General features: G+C 39.6%; 2 protein-coding genes across 5 annotated transcripts in view; one reads left to right on the forward strand and one right to left on the reverse strand.

Moving 5' to 3' along the window:
- RMND1 (required for meiotic nuclear division 1 homolog) overlaps nucleotides 1-6,047 on the reverse strand; it is a 55,250-nt gene extending 49,203 nt beyond the window's left edge. For all 4 annotated transcript variants that reach the window (XM_032216786.1, XM_032216784.1, XM_032216783.1 and 1 more), the window contains exon 1: nucleotides 5,944-6,047. The gene's annotated coding sequence lies outside the window, so the exon portion shown is untranslated. The remainder of the gene's footprint in view (nucleotides 1-5,943) is intronic.
- A 248-nt stretch (nucleotides 6,048-6,295) lies between these two features.
- Nucleotides 6,296-16,071, forward strand: ARMT1 (acidic residue methyltransferase 1). The gene is given in 6 exon segments (XM_032216787.1): nucleotides 6,296-6,360; nucleotides 7,294-7,399; nucleotides 11,771-12,006; nucleotides 12,997-13,162; nucleotides 14,945-15,353; nucleotides 15,356-16,071. Coding segments are annotated over 6 exon segments (1,329 nt in total). The 3' UTR covers nucleotides 15,703-16,071.
- Nucleotides 16,072-17,758: the final 1,687 nt, after the last annotated feature.

Here is a 17,758-nt window from a genome sequence, read left to right on the forward strand (position 1 = left end):
GACATCAACAATTGAAGCATTCTCGTATCTGATAATACATAAAAAGGAACAAACAGTTAGATATATAGAATTATTGAATACAGAGGGTGAGCTCAAAATCTAGTCAAGAGTTGAAGCAAGAAGGGATGGAAATGAACTGGTATTCATATGTACAGATACAATCTAGATATAATGAAGATAGAAAAACTAAAGGTCTCTATAATAAAATGACTGAGCTAGACAAATTCTAACAGGTACCGATGAAAAAGTAATTAAAAAAACTATATGGATATTTATTGGAGTTTAAATTGCATGAAGAACAAGTTAAAGAAACTATGATTGCTTGGGGGGAAAATTTTAAGTATGGGATTGATTTAGAGAATTGGCAGAAATTGTGGTCTCAAAATTACAAAATGACAATGTCTACTGCATATAGAGAAAACTTGTATAAGATGTTTTACAGGTGGCACCTACCCCCGACCAGAATCGCAAGAATGTTCAAGAATAAATCAGAAAAGTGTTGGAAATGTCACCAGATACCTGGCTCATACTACCACATGTGGTGGACTTGCACTGAAGCCAAAAGATACTGGACTAAAATCCACATGTGGTTGGAGAAAATGATACACAAACAAATAGACTTTAAACCAGAGGTCTTTTTATTGGGAATTTTACCAGAAATCTACAACAAAGACTTAAAATATTTGATTGTAAATGTGTTAACAGCAGCCAGAATTGTATTTGCAAAAAACTGGAAAAATGAAACAATACCAAAGAGGAAGAATCATTCGAAAAATAATGGACTGTGCCGAAATGAGTAAATTGACATTTGAAATTAGAGAGCAAGAGGATGAACAATTTTATAAGATTGGGACTTGTTTTATCAATGGCTAAGGGAAAAAAAACAAAATTTTGGAAATGAAAAATGATACACTTATGTCTTAATTGGAAAAAGTAAATGATGATATAATTATGCTGTGAAATAATTCAACAATGATATAAGGAAGTACTAATATAAGGTCTGGTGATATAATGTATAAGGTTAAGAACTTATTATAATGATATTTCGCTGCTGATAAGGCAAATTCTAATAGGGGAACAAATGAAAACTGGTATATATAGGCAGCGATGCCTTGTTGAATATGAAGGAATAAGATCTCTGTTTGAAGGTATGAAATGCAAGATTAACAATGAATAGAAGTATATTCTCTGGGGGAAAACAATGCTAATGTTAACTGAATATATATTGTAGAAGGAAAATGAGACCTTTAGTTACATTAGAGGAAATATCTGAGATGGTAAACATTATTTGAAGATGTAGATGTTAAAACAACCGTAATCAAACGACATGTTGCATGTGATGATGGTTTGTTTTTTTTTTCCTTTTTTTTTTCCCGTCTTTTTTTTCTATTCCTTCTTGGACCTTTTTTGCCCTTTTTGGCCTCCCCCCCTCCCCCTACCCTTTTTTTCCCCCCTTCTCTCTCTCCCTTGTTTTATTTTGTTGTTTTTTGTTTTTTAAACCCTAGCTTATTGTGGTGCTTATCAAATATACAATAGAGAGATACGGGATGTATAAACTTAGTAGGGATGCACCTGTGATTAACGACATATTATATGTGAAGATGGGTTTTCCCTTCCCCCCCCTTTTTCTTTCTTTTTTTCCATCCTCTCCCTTTCCCATTGTTGTCTGTGTAATAAATAATAATAATAATAATAATAATAATAATAATAATAATAATAATAATAAAACAGTGTTTTCAACAATTGAACCGGGATCCATCTTGGAAACAAACCAGTTAATGTACAGCGCAGCTGTAATAGTCACTAATGAACTAGGCATTAAAATTAAAGTACCTAGTCACACAACAGAAAAAAGCATCAAAGCCAAAGTGGAAAATCCGTTAGAACAAAAAAATCAAAAAATTAAGGGCAGATGCTAGTAACTTAAAGAACATGCATGAGCAACGGCTTAAAACAACAAAATCATAGATTGGCTAATCAGGAGATATAGATTGGATACAAGAAACATCAATGAAGCTGTAGAGATTGTAAAACAGCAGATAACAGCAACAGCTAGAAAAATTGAAAGATATGAGGCACGAATCATCCAATATAAACAAAATCAGCAATTTCGATCAGACCAACGGCGTTTTTATCAAAGTCTTAATGTGAATGGTGACACCAAAAGTGAAAAACCAGAAAAACAGGCCACAGTTGAATTCTGGAAAGAATTGTGGGAAAATGCAAAGGACTACAACAAGGAAGCAAAGTGGATACATGACTTTGAGAAAAGCATTGGCAACAAACAAATGCAAGTATTAGAAATAACAACTGAGATGGTCAAAAATCGAGTTAAAAAGGTAAAGAATTGGACATCACCTGGAAAGGACCAATTACATGGTTTCTGGCTCAAATATCTGACCAGTTTACATGCAATATTGGCCAGGCAACTTAATGAAATTTTACAAAAGGGCCAAATTGATGAATGGTTGACAACTGGAAAAACATACTTGATTCAGAAAGATCCAACTAAAGGAACAACACCGGAAAACTACAGACCAATAACATGCTTGCCAACAACCTTCAAATTACTCACAGGCATTATTGCAGATAACATGATGGATTATTTGGAAACAAACAACATCTTGCCAGTAGAGCAAAAAGGCAACAAAAGAAGGAGCAGGGGCACAAAAGATCAGCTTCTAATTGATAAAATGATATTAGAAAATTGCAAGAACAGAAAAACGAACTTGAATATGGTCTGGATTGATTACAAAAAGGCATTTGACTCACTGCCACATAGTTGGATCATAAAATGCTTAGAAACAACTGGCATTAGCAAAAATATTACATCCTTTACTGAAAAGGCGATGAAACAATGGAGAACTGAGTTGGCAGTAGGGAATGAGATCTACGGAATGGTTAATATCAAGCGAGGAATTTTCCAGGGTGATTCACTTTCACCTCTTCTCTTCATCATCGCAATGATCCCACTATCAGTAATCTTAAAAAAAATGAAATTAGGCTACCAAACAGCCAAAGAAGCTGAAAAAATTTCACATTTACTATATATGGATGATTTGAAACTCTATGGAAAGTCAGAAATAGAAATCCAATCATTGACAAACACAGTCCGAATATTCAGCACCGATATTTCAATGCAGTTTGGCATGGAAAAATGCGCCACTGTATCCATAAAAAGGGGCAAAATCACTGCATGTGAGGGAATTGAAATGCCCAATGGCCAATTAATTAAATGCAATGAAAATGAAGCCTACAAATACTTAGGCATTCTGCAGTTGGATAACATCAAGCATGGAGAAGTAAAAACTATTGTCAGGCGAGAGTACACCAACAGAGTTAGGAAAATTTTAAAATCTAAATTGAATGGTGGAAATACAATCAAGGCCATAAATACCTGGGCAATACCAGTTATAAGATACACAGCTGGTATAGTTAACTGGACACAAGCTGATTTGGACCTTTTGGACCGAAAAACCAGGAAACTAATGACAATGCACTACAGTTTACATCCACGTGGTGATACTGATAGACTGTACCTGCCCCGAAAATCAGGTGGCAGAGGATTATTACAAGTGAAGCAAATAGTTGAAGAAGAAAAACATGCACTGGCTGATTATTTAAAAGAAAGTCAAGAACATCTATTAATCGAAGTAAAGAACAAAAATCTATTGAAGGTCCAACAGATGAAACAAGAATACAGAAAAGATGTGATAAAATCAAGAATGGAGAGTTGGCAGAACAAAGCACTGCATGGCCAATTTCTGGAAAAAATAAAAGATAAAGTGGACAGTGAACAAACTTGGTTATGGTTAACAACAGGTACATTAAAGAAAGAAACAGAGTCACTAATCCTGGCTGCGCAAGAACAAGCTATCTGCACAAATGCCATTAAGGCCAAAATCGAAAAATCCTCTGATGATGCCAAATGCAGACTTTGCAAAGAAGCTGATGAAACTGTTGATCACATACTCAGCTGCTGTAAAAAAATCGCGCAGACTGATTATAAATTGCGGCACAATTCAGTAGCACAAATGATCCATTGGAATTTGTGCAAAAATTATAATATTAAAACAGCAACAAACTGGTGGGAACATCAGCCTGAAAAGTCACCGAAAATCAGATGGTCAAGATCTTGTGGGATTTCCGTATACAAACCGACAAATACTCGCGCATAATACACCAGACATCACACTGGTTGAGAAAAATAAGGTCACAATCATAGACATCGCAATACCAGGTGATAGCAGGGTCGCCGAGAAGGAACATGAAAAAATCGCAAGATACCAGGACTTAAAAATCGAAATTCAACGACTATGGCACAAACCAGCAGTGATAATTCCAGTGGTAATTGGCACACTGGGTGCTATTCCAAAGCACTGGAATTACATTTAAAACAGTTAAAAATTGACAAAATCACCATCAGTCAAATGCAAAAAGCCGCACTGCTTGGATCTGCACGCATATTACGAAAATACGTTACAACGTCCTAGGCCCCTGGGTGGGGCCCGACTAGTAACCAATGCCAAATCCAGCGAAACAACTGGCCGCTGTGACACTATTGTATAATAATAATAATAATAATAATAATAATAATAATAATAATAATAATAATAATAAAAAAAAGAATCTATCTATGGCCGTGATGGTGAACCTATGACACGCGTGCCAGAGGTTGCATGCAGCACCCTATCTGATGGCACACGAGTTGTTGCCCCAGTTCACCTCCACCATGCATGGGTGTGCGTGCCTCCCATCGACCAGTTGGTCTTCTGGTCTCTGCCACATGTGTGTGTGGGTGTGGACCCCCCTACGCATGCATGGAAACACGCATGCAGGCACAGGGCGCATGCGTGGGGATGCACGCACATTGCATTTTGGGGGTTCACATGCACTTTGAGCACTCTCTGGAAAAGGTTAGCCATCACTGATCTATGATATGGGTGGTCCAATATTAGAGTTTTAACCTAATCTGCCACGTTTTTATCAAAAATAGATCTACATGAAAGTAAAGCAATAGTTTAGCCGCCTGCATTCTAAAACAATTTCAAGCATTGTTGAATGCAGATCCTATGGGAGTAACATAACCTACAAAACATAATGGGCTGCACTGTATTAACATAGCTACAACTACCATACCAAACAGTGTATGGCTTTATCCTCTCCCAGAGCTCACATTTGAAGGGAAGCTCGATTAAGTCCCATCCAGACTACTGCCCAAACCATCCAACTGGGTTCTCATTTAGTTCACATGTAAAGGATTTAGAATCGCAATCGGATGCTGGGAACTATTTGCTCACAATGCCTTGTCAACTGCAGGTAGAAAGTGAACCCTCAAAACATCAGGACACCGGCTTGCCTATTACCTAGAACTTTTGTTTCGTCCATCAGTTTGTGCTGACGACATAAATACCTCACGACTCTTGAATACGTCGCCGAAAGTATTCAAAAGTGAGGCCCGATCCAACCCCGAAAGCCTTTTTTAAAAAAAAAATTATAGATAGGTATTTTTATAAGGAGGAATAAACTTCGTAATGTTATTCTCGGAAATTCGGCTCATTAAAGGATGCGCGGACCCACTACCAAACAGTGCCACTGACTGGATTACATACGAAAATCGTCTTTCTTGAATAAAAATCTAAACCTCTCGCTTAATTCCGATCGTGAGGGGAAAACAGCTGGGACTGCATTAAAAAAAAAAAAATACACCCCCACTTCCATTTTAGCCATATTTTGATTCCAATAGAAAAACAGAAGATAAGCAGCCCATCGGAAAAGGCGCCTCTCCTTCCTCACAACCTCCGTCAGGCCCTGACCTGGAGTGGCCCGCCCAGGTAAGAAGCTCCCCAGCTCCTCTAGGCTGAGGTGGCCGCAGCCAGGTTCAAAGGAGAGAGAGAGAGAGAGAGAACGTTATCTCAAACGTCCGGGCTCCAGTTCAGTTACCTGAATCCCAAACCCGCTCGCGCCTCTTAAGAGTGGCAAAACACCACACCGATTTCAGCCCCGTCCGCCACGTGCTGCCTTCGTCCAATCATGTTATCCGCCTCACATCTCTTTGGATCCACCCCGCTCCCCCCCCCCCACCCACCCAAGAGCGCGGAAGAAAAGCTCGCGCCTCGCCGTCAGGTGACCTCACGTGGCTTTCTGCCTGGCTTCCTCTCCACGCCCCCAAGACGCCCGCAAGCATTCCCGTGCCTCTCCTTTTTGACCAATAAACGCACCAAGTCAACCGACCAATAGAAAGGAGAGTTGGCTCGAAAGTTGCGCAGCCGCAGTCTGCGGGGCTGAGGTCATAATGATTAAAATGGCGACGCCGCAGTTGGTGGGGTTACCGGCTTCTCTTACGGGCAAGATCAAGGGGTGCGTTTCTTTCCCTCGCCGGCTCTTTGTAGCTTGGAAACGGGAAGAGGGGGGCGGGCAGGAATAAAGCGTCGGGATTGAGAAGGTTGAAATTGTGGAATGTCACAACACGAGGAGTTTCTGCCCGAGCGTTTCTGGAAATCCTCTTTCCTGCTCTGCTTTGGGACTGCTTGTTTGAATTGCGAAAGCTCTCAGGTTTTGTGGGGAAATTGCAATCCCAAAGCGTTGGGAAGGCATCAGGTTGCGGAAGGTTGCGCCAGTTTGCTTATGGCTATTTTCGGCTAGATTCCGGTGACATGGCTTAACTTACCCATGCTTAATTGAACCACGGTGTGCTCAGTGTTCAATTTTATAATAATGTATAATGTTCCCAATTTTATATTGTATTTATGAAATGTATCAGGAATTTCATTATTGCAGTCACCCAGTTCATTCCCAAGAATTACTTTGATGTAATAAGTAAATGTGCAGGGCTAGAAACACTCTCACTTATAGTCCTATCATAGGCGCAAAACCAACTGGGTTTTTTTGGGAAAATCACTCACTCTGAAAACCTTGCTGAGAAAATTGCAGAGACATATATATGACCTGTTCAGACTGAACAAGATATATAGTGCATTACAAGCACATTAAAAAGTAGGGTAGTTAATTTTTATTTTGGAAGTTTGGACCTTTGAAGGGTATAAAATTAGTGTACAGTTTAAGACTAAACAATTGGTTCAGTATCGGAGCCCTCCAGCTTTATTAGGTGCCCTTATTTTTAAAGCTGGAAGTCTCTGACACTCTGAATAACTGGTTAGACTTAAATTTGTACACTAATTTCAAGATTTTCAGGGGCCCAAACTTTAAAAATAAAATTCACATTCTAATTCATATTGAATATTTGGTAATATTCAAACTATCTACAAGTCTGAAATATTGTTTTTTTTATAGATCTTTTGCATATAATACAATTAAAGACAGGCTGCCTCTTATCCTGACTCGTGTTATTGATACTTTGCATCGACATAAACATGAGTTCTTTGAAGAACATGGAGAAGTAAGAAATGTAACCCTTTCTGATTTATTCTTGTATGAATACAAATGTGCTTACTACTTTCTGTAGTTAGTTCTGCATAACTTAGACATAAGTTTTCCTGTTTCAAATGAGAAAGATGTATACTGGATTAGCCAAAGTTTGTCTTGCCGAGCATCATCGCATTTATGTTTCAAATCTTTTAAACTAATCAACTCTTAGAATCTTGTAGTAGGCCATTGTGCAGGAACAGGTAAGTGCCGTTTATGATCTATAATGGTTGCTAATTGATTTAATTAAATGAACCTGAATGCTAGTATCATTGGAAGAGGAAAACGTTTTTCAGTGAATGGGGAACAGTGCTGTTATTTTAGAATAATAATTTAGAAGTAGGAAATATAATAATAAATTATCTTACTGGGTTAGCCCCATGCCAGCTTTTTCAAATTAAAAAAAAAGATTCAGATGCCTCTTTTCCTAGGAAAGATGTTTAGCTCCCATTTATTTTAGTCATTCCTTCATATATAAGATTCTCATTAGGTCACATACTATATATCCAAGAATTCTTTCTTGCTCAATGTTCAGCACTTTCTAAACTATTGTAGAATGTAAAGGTTGGAAGGAATCTTTGAAATAATTTAGTCCAACCTATCTGGCAGATATCCACTACTGCATCATCTTCAAGAGGTCACCAGAGGCTGATTTATATATGCATGACTTGTTGTATTCGGATCTTTTCCCATGTAAGATTGTGATTGTCTTGGCAACGTTTCGGCGAGGTCTCACTCACATCTTCAGGCTGGGTTTTGGGCTTAAAGCATGGTCGGAGCTGCTGTCTTTCTATAAATCTTGGTGGGGTGTGTGGAGTACTGGCTTTGTTTCAGTAAGTGGAATGATTGGTTGTGTGGTTGTATCATGATTGGTAGATTGGTGCTAATTGATGCTGGTTGTGTGTCCATTGTTTCGTATTATAACAGCCTTGGTGGTGGGTGGGGCTCGTTTGTTGACTAGGGCTGGTTTCTAGATGTCTGGTAGGCGGGAGGTTTTGTCACATTTATTCATGTTGTGGGGTGTTTCTCTATTTTGATAGCTTCCATAATTATTCTCTTGTTGAAGTGTTCAGTTTCAGAGATTAACCTCGTTCCTTCAAAATTAATTTCATGTCCTGTAGCTTTAAAGTGCTGGAAGTTTTTTCTTTTTTCTTACTACGTTCTGTGTTCTGCGATGCGTGCATTTATTCTCCTGTTTGTTTGTCCTATGTAGGTTGCAGAGCAGATTTTGCATGGTATTTCGTAGACCAAGGTGGCGCAGTGGTTAAATGCAGCACTGCAGGCTACTGCTAGATCAGCAGTTCAGCGGTTCAAATCTCACTGGCTCAGGGTTGACTCAGCCTTCCATCCTTCCGAGGTGGGTAAAATGAGGACCCAGATTGTTGGGGGCAATATGCTGACTCTCTGTAAACCGCTTAGAGAGGCCTGAAAGGCCTATGAAGCGGTATATAAGTCTACTGCTATTGCTATTGACTCCTTGGTTTTCTAACTGGATTTTGTCTTTGTGGTTTCTTAAGATGTTGGCTATTTTTTGGTGAAGGCTGTCTTGATATTGTGTTTGGGGAGAATTTTGCTAATTTTATCTGTGGTGCCTTTGATGTAAAGGGAGGAGGGCGATGCCATTGTCCTGTTCTGTGTTGGTTTTTTTGGGGTGTGTGTGTGTCTCCCTTTGGATTAGGTTGGTAATTGTTTTTCTTTGGAATCCGTTGGAGATTAATATGCTTGTGAGAGTGTGTAATTGGTTGACCAACTTCCCTTTCTGGACATCCTAATCTACAAAAAACCCAGTGGCTCCCTATGACATACCATCTACCAGAAAAAAACACACACCAACCACTACTTAAACACATAATCCCATCACCACCCTGCACAAATCAACTCTGTAGCCAAGAGCCTCATCTCCAGAACCAAACACCTAGCCGACAAAGGCCACCTGAAAACTGCCCTCCTCCCTTATATCAAAGGCACCACAGATAAAATCAGCAAAATTATCCACAAACACAATATCAAGACAGCCTTCAACACTGACCAAAAAATAGCCACCCCCACAACATGAATAAACATGACGATACCTCCCGCCTATCAGACATCTGGAAACCAGCCCTAGTCAACAAACGGGCCCCACCCACCACCCAGGCCGTTACAACATGAAACAACAACGGACACACAGCCAGCACCAATCAGCACCAATCAACCAATCATGATACAACCACACAACCAATCATTGCACTTACTGAAACAAAGCCAGCACTCCACACACCCCACATCAAGATTTGTAAAAACATGGCAGCTCCGACCATGCTTTAAGCCCAAAACCCAGCCTGAAGATGGTGAGTGAGACCTCACCGAAAGGTTGCCAAAACAATCTCAACCTTACTTGAGAAAAGACTCGAATACAACAAGATCAGCATACCTACACCCGTGAAAATGTAACCAATCATTGCTCTCCCCATTTGGTAGTTAAGCGGAGCACAGAGTGTTTGGGTGGGGGAGGCCCTGAGAGGTCTAGTGCAGGCCATGGCCAAACTGCATATGGCATTCCTCAGGCCTACCAGGAAACTTCCCCATCCAAAGCACCCTGTACTCCGCTTCCCATCCCATTGGGTCCCCTCAGACCTTGGACGTATTTTTCCAACCCACTGGGTCCTAAGTCTGATGTAGTCCATATTTTGTCTAGCTCTGCCACAGTTTTCTTCCAGACTGTAAATATGTTTTTATTTCATGGCTACGATGATCTTCATTGTACAGTTTTGAGTGTAGGAAGGTCAAGTCTGTTACCCCTTTAATTTTTTTCTGTGTCTATTTGCACTGGGTTGGCTTTCCCTGGACATAGTCTGTCCCTTCTTTTCAGAGTAGAATAGCAGGCTGGCTTTTGCACCCTTTTCCCCCACTTCAAGAAGATATTCAGTATCCTAAGTATTCAGCATTTCACTTACTTTTATTATTTTCAATAAAACAGCAGACAGCCATTTCATCTTTTTACATTTTGAGAAAGTGTTGTTTGCTTCATCTTTAATGATCTTACATTAAAGATAACTTCAGGCATTCTAATGATTAAATCCAGCACTAACTTTGTTTTTGCTGATTTAATGTAGCATCTTCACTTCACTTTCAGAGTATATAGTTTATGTTGGTGTGATCCATTCAGTGATATTGATATGTACCATCATCTTTTAGATTATTGGAAGAAGATATTTGTGATAAATATGTATCTTCTTAAAACACATGTTCGTTTCTCCCACTTTGTTTCATTTGCTAGCACCAATTTTTCATTTAATTCCAAATGATACTGTACTTCCAATTTAGTATTTCAGTAACCTGGTACTTCCTTTGCATTTCTGACTGGATCACTATAACAACAACTTGCATTGAACTCAAGATTATTTTATTAATTTTTGGGACTGTATCTGACTAAGGTAGTTCTCAATTTACAACTGTTCATTTAGTAACTATTCAAACAGTATTGAAAAAGTGATTTATGACCATTTTTCACATTTATGACCTCAGCATCCTCATGGTCACATGATCAAAATTCAGATGCTTGGCAACTGACTCACATTTATGACTCTTGTAGTGTCCCAGCGTCATGTAATCATCTTTTGTAACCTGACACGCAAAAGTCAACAGGGAAACGAGAGTCATTTAACCATGTTACTTACTTAACAACTGCAGTGATTTACATAATAGCTGGGGCATGAAAAGTCATAAAAGGGGGGAAAACTCATTTAACAAGTGTCTCACTTAGCAACAGAAATTTTGGGCTCAGTTATGGTCATCTGCCAGTATTGTGCTGACATTGCCCTGATGTAAATGACCATTTGGCAAAATACTAGAATGTGTTGGATTTCCTTCTTCAATGAATTGTGTTTAATCTAATCCCTTAACTATAACCTGACTGTTGCGGATGAGTATTTTGAGTATGGATATTTTCAATACTATATCTCATAGCATCATTGGAATGTTCAAACCTACCACCAGCACAAACTGATGATTCATGTAAGATGCATTTTAATTTACCATTGTCTTATTGTTTGCCACTGCTCTACTTTTACATTCAGTTTATGTAAACATTAAGAACAAAGAAACCTCTTTTAAAATCTATCACACTTTTATTTTCCTCTTGAGGCCATATTTATTCACTTGCTTCCATTTTCAGCATAACACAATATTCATTTGGTTATTAGTTTAATTCATTAAGGTCACTAAAATGGTTGCCATACTGAGCTTTGGGTCTGGATATTTTTGAGTCTCAATATGCTTAAAACATATTATTAAATATACTTTATTACAGTGTAACTTTAGTAAGCATAAACACTTGAATTAGAAACATTTTCACTTTATTTAGAAAGGCATCGAAGCAGAAAAGAAAGCTATAGCCTATCTTTCCAAGTTGCGGAATGAGTTGCAGACAGACAAGCCGCTGATTGCATTGAATGATAATCTCCCTGATACCCCTCTGTGGAACCAGTACTTAGAATATCATAAAAATGTATCAAATGAACCACCAAGCTGGTTTCAATCTCCTTGGTTGTATACAGAGTGTTACATGTATCGTAGAATTCATGAAGCTGTTATTCAGAGGTAAGCTTGTATGATCTTGTCTCTTTTTGTTTAAATATTTGAGGAAAAAGATACATAAAAATTACCCTCAAGTCAAGCTTGATCCATGCAATTACCTCAGCCACACTTCAAAAAGTGCTTGCTGCCCCCCCCCCCCCCCGAAGGCTATCTGATTTTCCATTCCAGAGAACAGCCCTAAAATTCCACTACTAACCGGGTTCAACTTTTTTTAGCTTTTGAAATCATTCAGGGTTCTTTTAAATATAGGGGAATAATAAATATCCTCAATCTTAGTAATGGCTTGCCACAAATATTGAAGTACTCTCTTTGATTTGTACAGACTGGTAAAGTTAAAGTTAAATGTCATTCAGGATTGCATGGAAAGTAATTCTGTTTGGTAGTTCAAGTTAAAATAGAAATAATAAATAATGAATTTTCTCTCTTGCTTATTCACTCATGCAAAGATGCTATGTAACCATGTTCCATGTTCTTTTCTATGTTAGAATATAATGGTTGATCAGTAGAATAATGTGAGTTTATATATGCCTTTTTGTGAAATATAGCTTTTAGTTAAGCATTCCTTTAATTATTTTAGGCAATCAAAACTGATAAGGAACAACAGCAACATTAAGAAGTGAGGAGAATTATAATTATTTTAATTTGTTTAAGTCAAAAAGATGTATGTCCATATGTATGTATTCATGAGGGGGAAAGAATAAGATAAGCCATTGGCAAACCCATTTCAATCTTATTATGATCAAATGAAAGATCTTTTGTCAAATATGGAACAAAACAATATACGCTCCCAGTATGTTATTGAAAAATAATACTACGTATTATTGAACGTGTTAATATAATCTCATCCTGTGCATTTCTAACAAGATTCATTTAGTCAAAAGTAATTAACATGATGTTCAATGTGATATACAGTCTGAAGGAAAAAGTTTAATATGCATGTGTTTTAGATGCTAATGATATCAGAAACTAATCTAAAGAACATCTTTTGTTTAGTCCACCAATCACCAACTATGATGTATTTAAAGAAGAAAAGAATCATGCCTTTTTTGAATCTCAGCAAGCCATGATTGTTTTAAGTTCTTGTCTCCAAGAGATGTTGAAAAATACAGATGGCTTAGATGAAAAACGTTTGAAAGAGGAATTTTGTAACCTACTTCAGGTAAAACTGATGCTTGTTTATATTTCCATATTTCAAAAACAGTAAGCAATACCGTGTTTCCCTGAAAATACAACATGTCCTGATAATAAGGCCATGCAACATTTTTAGGAGGGCAAAAATGTAGGCCCTCCCCTGAAAATAAGCCCCTAGACAACCTCCCCCTCTCCAGCCAGGCAGAACGCCACTCATTGACCTAGCGGTATCCTGAAGGTGCCAAGCCGCAGGAAGGGGGGGGCAATGGTCACGTTGCTTGGCGCATTTGGGATACCGCTAGGTCGGTGAGTGGTGCTGTGCCCAACTGGAGAGGAGGGTTGCCGGGTGGTTGCTCTCTTGCAAGCGGGCTCCCGAAGAGCCGGGCACAACCACAGGGTGGAACGGCTATGTTGCGCTGTCGCAGCAGCACTACAAGGCAGCCATAAGGTGACCACACTCACGAGCAGCCACCCAGCATCCCCCCTTTCCATCCGGGCACAGCGCCATTCAGTGACCCAGGGGTATCGCCAGGCCACATGAGCGCCTGTTCTCTGCCCTCCGGTTCCTGTGGCTTGGCGCCTTCAGAATGCCTCTAGGTCAGTGAATGGGGATCTGCATTGTTGGAAAGGGGGGTTGTGCGAGCGGCTTTTCCACTCCCTGATTGCGCATCTCCCAGCCTCACGATGCCCTTGCCTAACTCTCCTCGCAGAGCCAGGGCACCGACGCTGCTGTTCGCCGCTGCCGCATGGCTTTTTCTGCGGCTTCCAAAGCAGGGAGGTAGGATTCCAAATCTTCTGGAAGTTGCCGCTCTGGGAATACTCTCTATGGTTGTACGCTTTGGGAGTACGCTCTGCCTCAGCCAGCCCACAACCATAGAGCATACCCCCAGAGTGGCCGCTGCCAAAAGACTGCTGCGGATCTCCGGAGTTTGGAAGCCGGAGAATAGATTATACTTGGAGTACCACGGCGGCGGCAGCACACTGGCTCTGCAGGGGGAGTTGGGCTAGGGCATGGTGAGGTTGGGAGGCACACCAGTTGGGGATGGAACAGGCGCTCACCCAACCTCCCTTTCCAGCCGGGCAGAGCACCATGCACTGACCTAAGGGTATCCCGAATGCGTCAAGTCACGGGAGCTGGGGGGAGGCAGAGCACCATGTGGCTTAGTGCCTTTGGAATATCACTGGGTCCATGAGTGGCGCTCTGCCCTGCTGGAAAGGGGGGTTGCCGGATGGCTGCTTGTGAGCATGGTCATCCCATGGCTGGTATGTTGCACTGCTGTGACAGCGCAACACAGCCGTTTGCCCCTGAGGCTGTGCCTGGCTCTTCAGGTGCCCGCTCGCAAGAGAGCAGCCACCCGGCAACCCCAAAACAATAAGCTCCCCCCCAATAATAATAAGAACCAATCCATATTTTGGGGAGGGGCAAAAGAAAATAAGACCCTGTCTTATTTTCGGGAAAACACGGTACCATGTTTCCAGTTCCAAGAACTGCTGCAAAACTATGCATACTATCAGAATTTTAAAAAGTTTGTTTTATCCAAAGTAATGAATATTATCCCAACTATTCAAAATAGTGGCTGAAAGCTAGGGATATGTAAAGCATGTCGCTGGACTAGAATGGGAATGTTTTGATTTTGCTTTGGACCACACTGGTTCAATACTTTTTCAGAGGTTTGGGAGGAAGGTGTACAGTATGTCATTTCCCCCTTCTTTGCAAGAAATGCAGTTTGCTTTGGCAGGCTATTAGGTTTAGCAGATCAAAGAATTGTCTATTTACCAAAAATTAACATGCAATCTCTTCTTTTTTTAGGTTTCATTGTGGGGCAATAAGTGTGATCTATCTATTTCAGCTGGGGCGGATAATTCTCAGAAGTCTGACCCATTACAATCTGTGGAAGAATTAAAAAAATTTATTTTGGTGGATCACATGGAAAAACTTTGGTCACTGCTTATAAACAAAAAGAAAAACAAAACACCTACTAGGCTTGACATAGTTCTGGATAATGCTGGTTTTGAACTCATTACTGATCTTGTTTTGGGTGATTTTTTGATATCCTCAGAATTGGTTACTGAAATTCATTTCCATGGTAAAAGTTTTCCATGGTATGTGTCAGATACTACAAAACATGACCTGGATTGGACAATTGGACAGATGAAGGCATCTAATCATAAATGGATGGCTAGATGTGGTGTCTCCTGGGCGGGCTATCTGAAAAATGGTGTTGGATTTATCATGATCACATGTTCTGGACTTTGCCACATGAATTTTCTAGTATGGCTCAGATTGCTCCAGATTTACACACTGAGTTACAGAAATCAAGCTTAATTATTTTCAAAGGTGATTTGAACTATAGAAAGCTAACAGGTGATCGAAAGTGGGAATTCACAGTGCCATTCCATCAAGCCTTGAACAATTTTCAGCCTGCACCCCTCTGCAGCTTAAGGACATTGAAATCTGATACTCAGGTTGGTTTGAAACCTGGGCAAGGTGAAAAGCTCATGAATATTGATCCTGAGTGGATGATAAGTGGTAAATATGGAATAATTCAGTTTGATGCTACTTCCTGATGATTTGCAAAGTATGAAGAATGGCACTGTGCTAAAAACCGATTAATGGTCTAATTTGGAAGGCCACTGATTTCAGTGTGCACTACTATTTTCTTCCATGAGCCATGCTGTTATTTAAGGTGATATGCAATTGTGACCTCTTTTAAATCATCAGAAAAGATCAAATTTGTCCTCTGTCGTACTTTATTTTTAACTAATATAAATATAGAACAAGAAACAACAGCCAAAGCTACTACATTAGTTCACATGTGTTTGACTCTACTGTGTTATCATAAAACACAATGCTGCTTGAGCTTAATCTTGTTCAGAAAAAAAAAGATGTTAAATAAAATGACTTCTCAAATGGCAAAACTAAAGGCTTTGAATTAAATTATCCAATAAGAGAACTACGTGTGTTGTTGCACAGTATTAAAAAGAAATAACCCAGTTGTGAGTGCCCTTCAGGCTTGCTCTATCGATTAACATTGCAGGCAAACTGATCAGAGACAGCAGTCTTTGTCACGATAGTGTGTCAAGGTGTTGGGACTACATCTTCACATCTGCCTGGCTTCTCGTGCTCATTATTAATGGCATGCTGAGAAGGGTAAAAACTCTAGGAATGAGTAGGAAGAGTCCCAGAAATAAGGGGGGGGGGAGGGAGGGAGGAAGGAAGGAATCATAGTTAACAGCCATGGGGGATCTCTATTTATACATTGGACTGTTTATTCTACATATTAGGTAATACATTTATAGTTAATTGTTATTTCCTAATTTAAATAAATTTATCCCATGGCTATTGCAATGATTCCACCTAAGCCTGGTTGGTGAGTTATAATGGGTATTAGAGAATTGTTTATCACTGCTACTCATCATTAACTGCAGTTTGTTCAAGTATTTTGATGAGGGTTTTTGTAAGACATTGTAGGAAGTTATCACCCAGCCCTCCCCCAGAAAAATGAAATATCGTAGGAAATATTGAAAAGGCAGAATATTTTCTGGATGTGAAAAGGAAGAAGAAACATGTTTTAAAAGACAGAATAGCTCCCTGTAGCTTCCTGCCCATCCCCACTTTGTCAATGGACCATTAAGAAGGCCAAGCTAGTCTACTTTACATAATAAAGAGATCTCCCCTTCAGCTCCAGGGGGATGGGATTAAGACATGATAATATTGGCCCTTTACCCAATTCACCACATGGCATCGGAGAACTCAACCAAACCTGGATTCAAAACGCAGCCTAGAGAGTTGCCCCTGCATGGCCCCATGGGAGTCTGACAACCAATCAGAATACAAGCTCAAGATCAAAGGCCAGAGGGGGATAAAACCAGAGACTCAGCATCTCAGTCGGCCCTTCTCTTTTCTCCACCAACATTGAAGCATGTGATCACCTTTTCTGTTCAGGACTCAAGCCATGTGGTCCTGTCCACCATTAAACATCTTTCCAAGCAGCCTCCATGTCTCCAGTGTTTTTTCCCCACTTGGAGCCGAACCAGAAGGACATTTCTTTCATCAACATAAAAGTTTCTTTCAAACAGTTATTGTCTAGTTAGCTTATGAGAATATTTTTATATTGCTTCTATCAATTCAGCTAATAAGGCAGATACCCTAGCAGAACTATACCGTATCTCAAATCAGAAAATATTTCTGGAACAAAGTTTTATTTTACAGTGACCTTTATTTTAATGAAAATCTTATTCTGTATGTTGCGCTACAGGAAATACTGGAAGGTACAACCTGACATACAAAGCTTGGGAAGGTTATTTTGAAACAATATTCTTCCTTTTGGGTCTGTGCTCTCACCAACCCTTTTGGTCCTGCTTTAAGTTACTTCTCCCTTTACTTGAAAAGAATACTCGGTTCACAAAATGATTCTTAAGTGAAGAAAATTGAATTGTTTTGGTATTGTTTTATTATTTGGATCGCTTGATAGCCATAACAGGAGTGGACAACATTTTCTTTTTGTCTGTAAAGGCTCTCCCTCTCTTAGAGACAGTCTGTTAGAGATTGTGGTGGGCAGTGCTGAAGCAAGCAGCAGATGGAGACAGAGCCTAATGGAGGTTGTGATACTGTTCTTTTTCT

This window comes from Thamnophis elegans, chromosome 4, assembly GCF_009769535.1.
Source record: "Thamnophis elegans isolate rThaEle1 chromosome 4, rThaEle1.pri, whole genome shotgun sequence".
Lineage (NCBI taxonomy): Eukaryota > Metazoa > Chordata > Lepidosauria > Squamata > Colubridae > Thamnophis > Thamnophis elegans.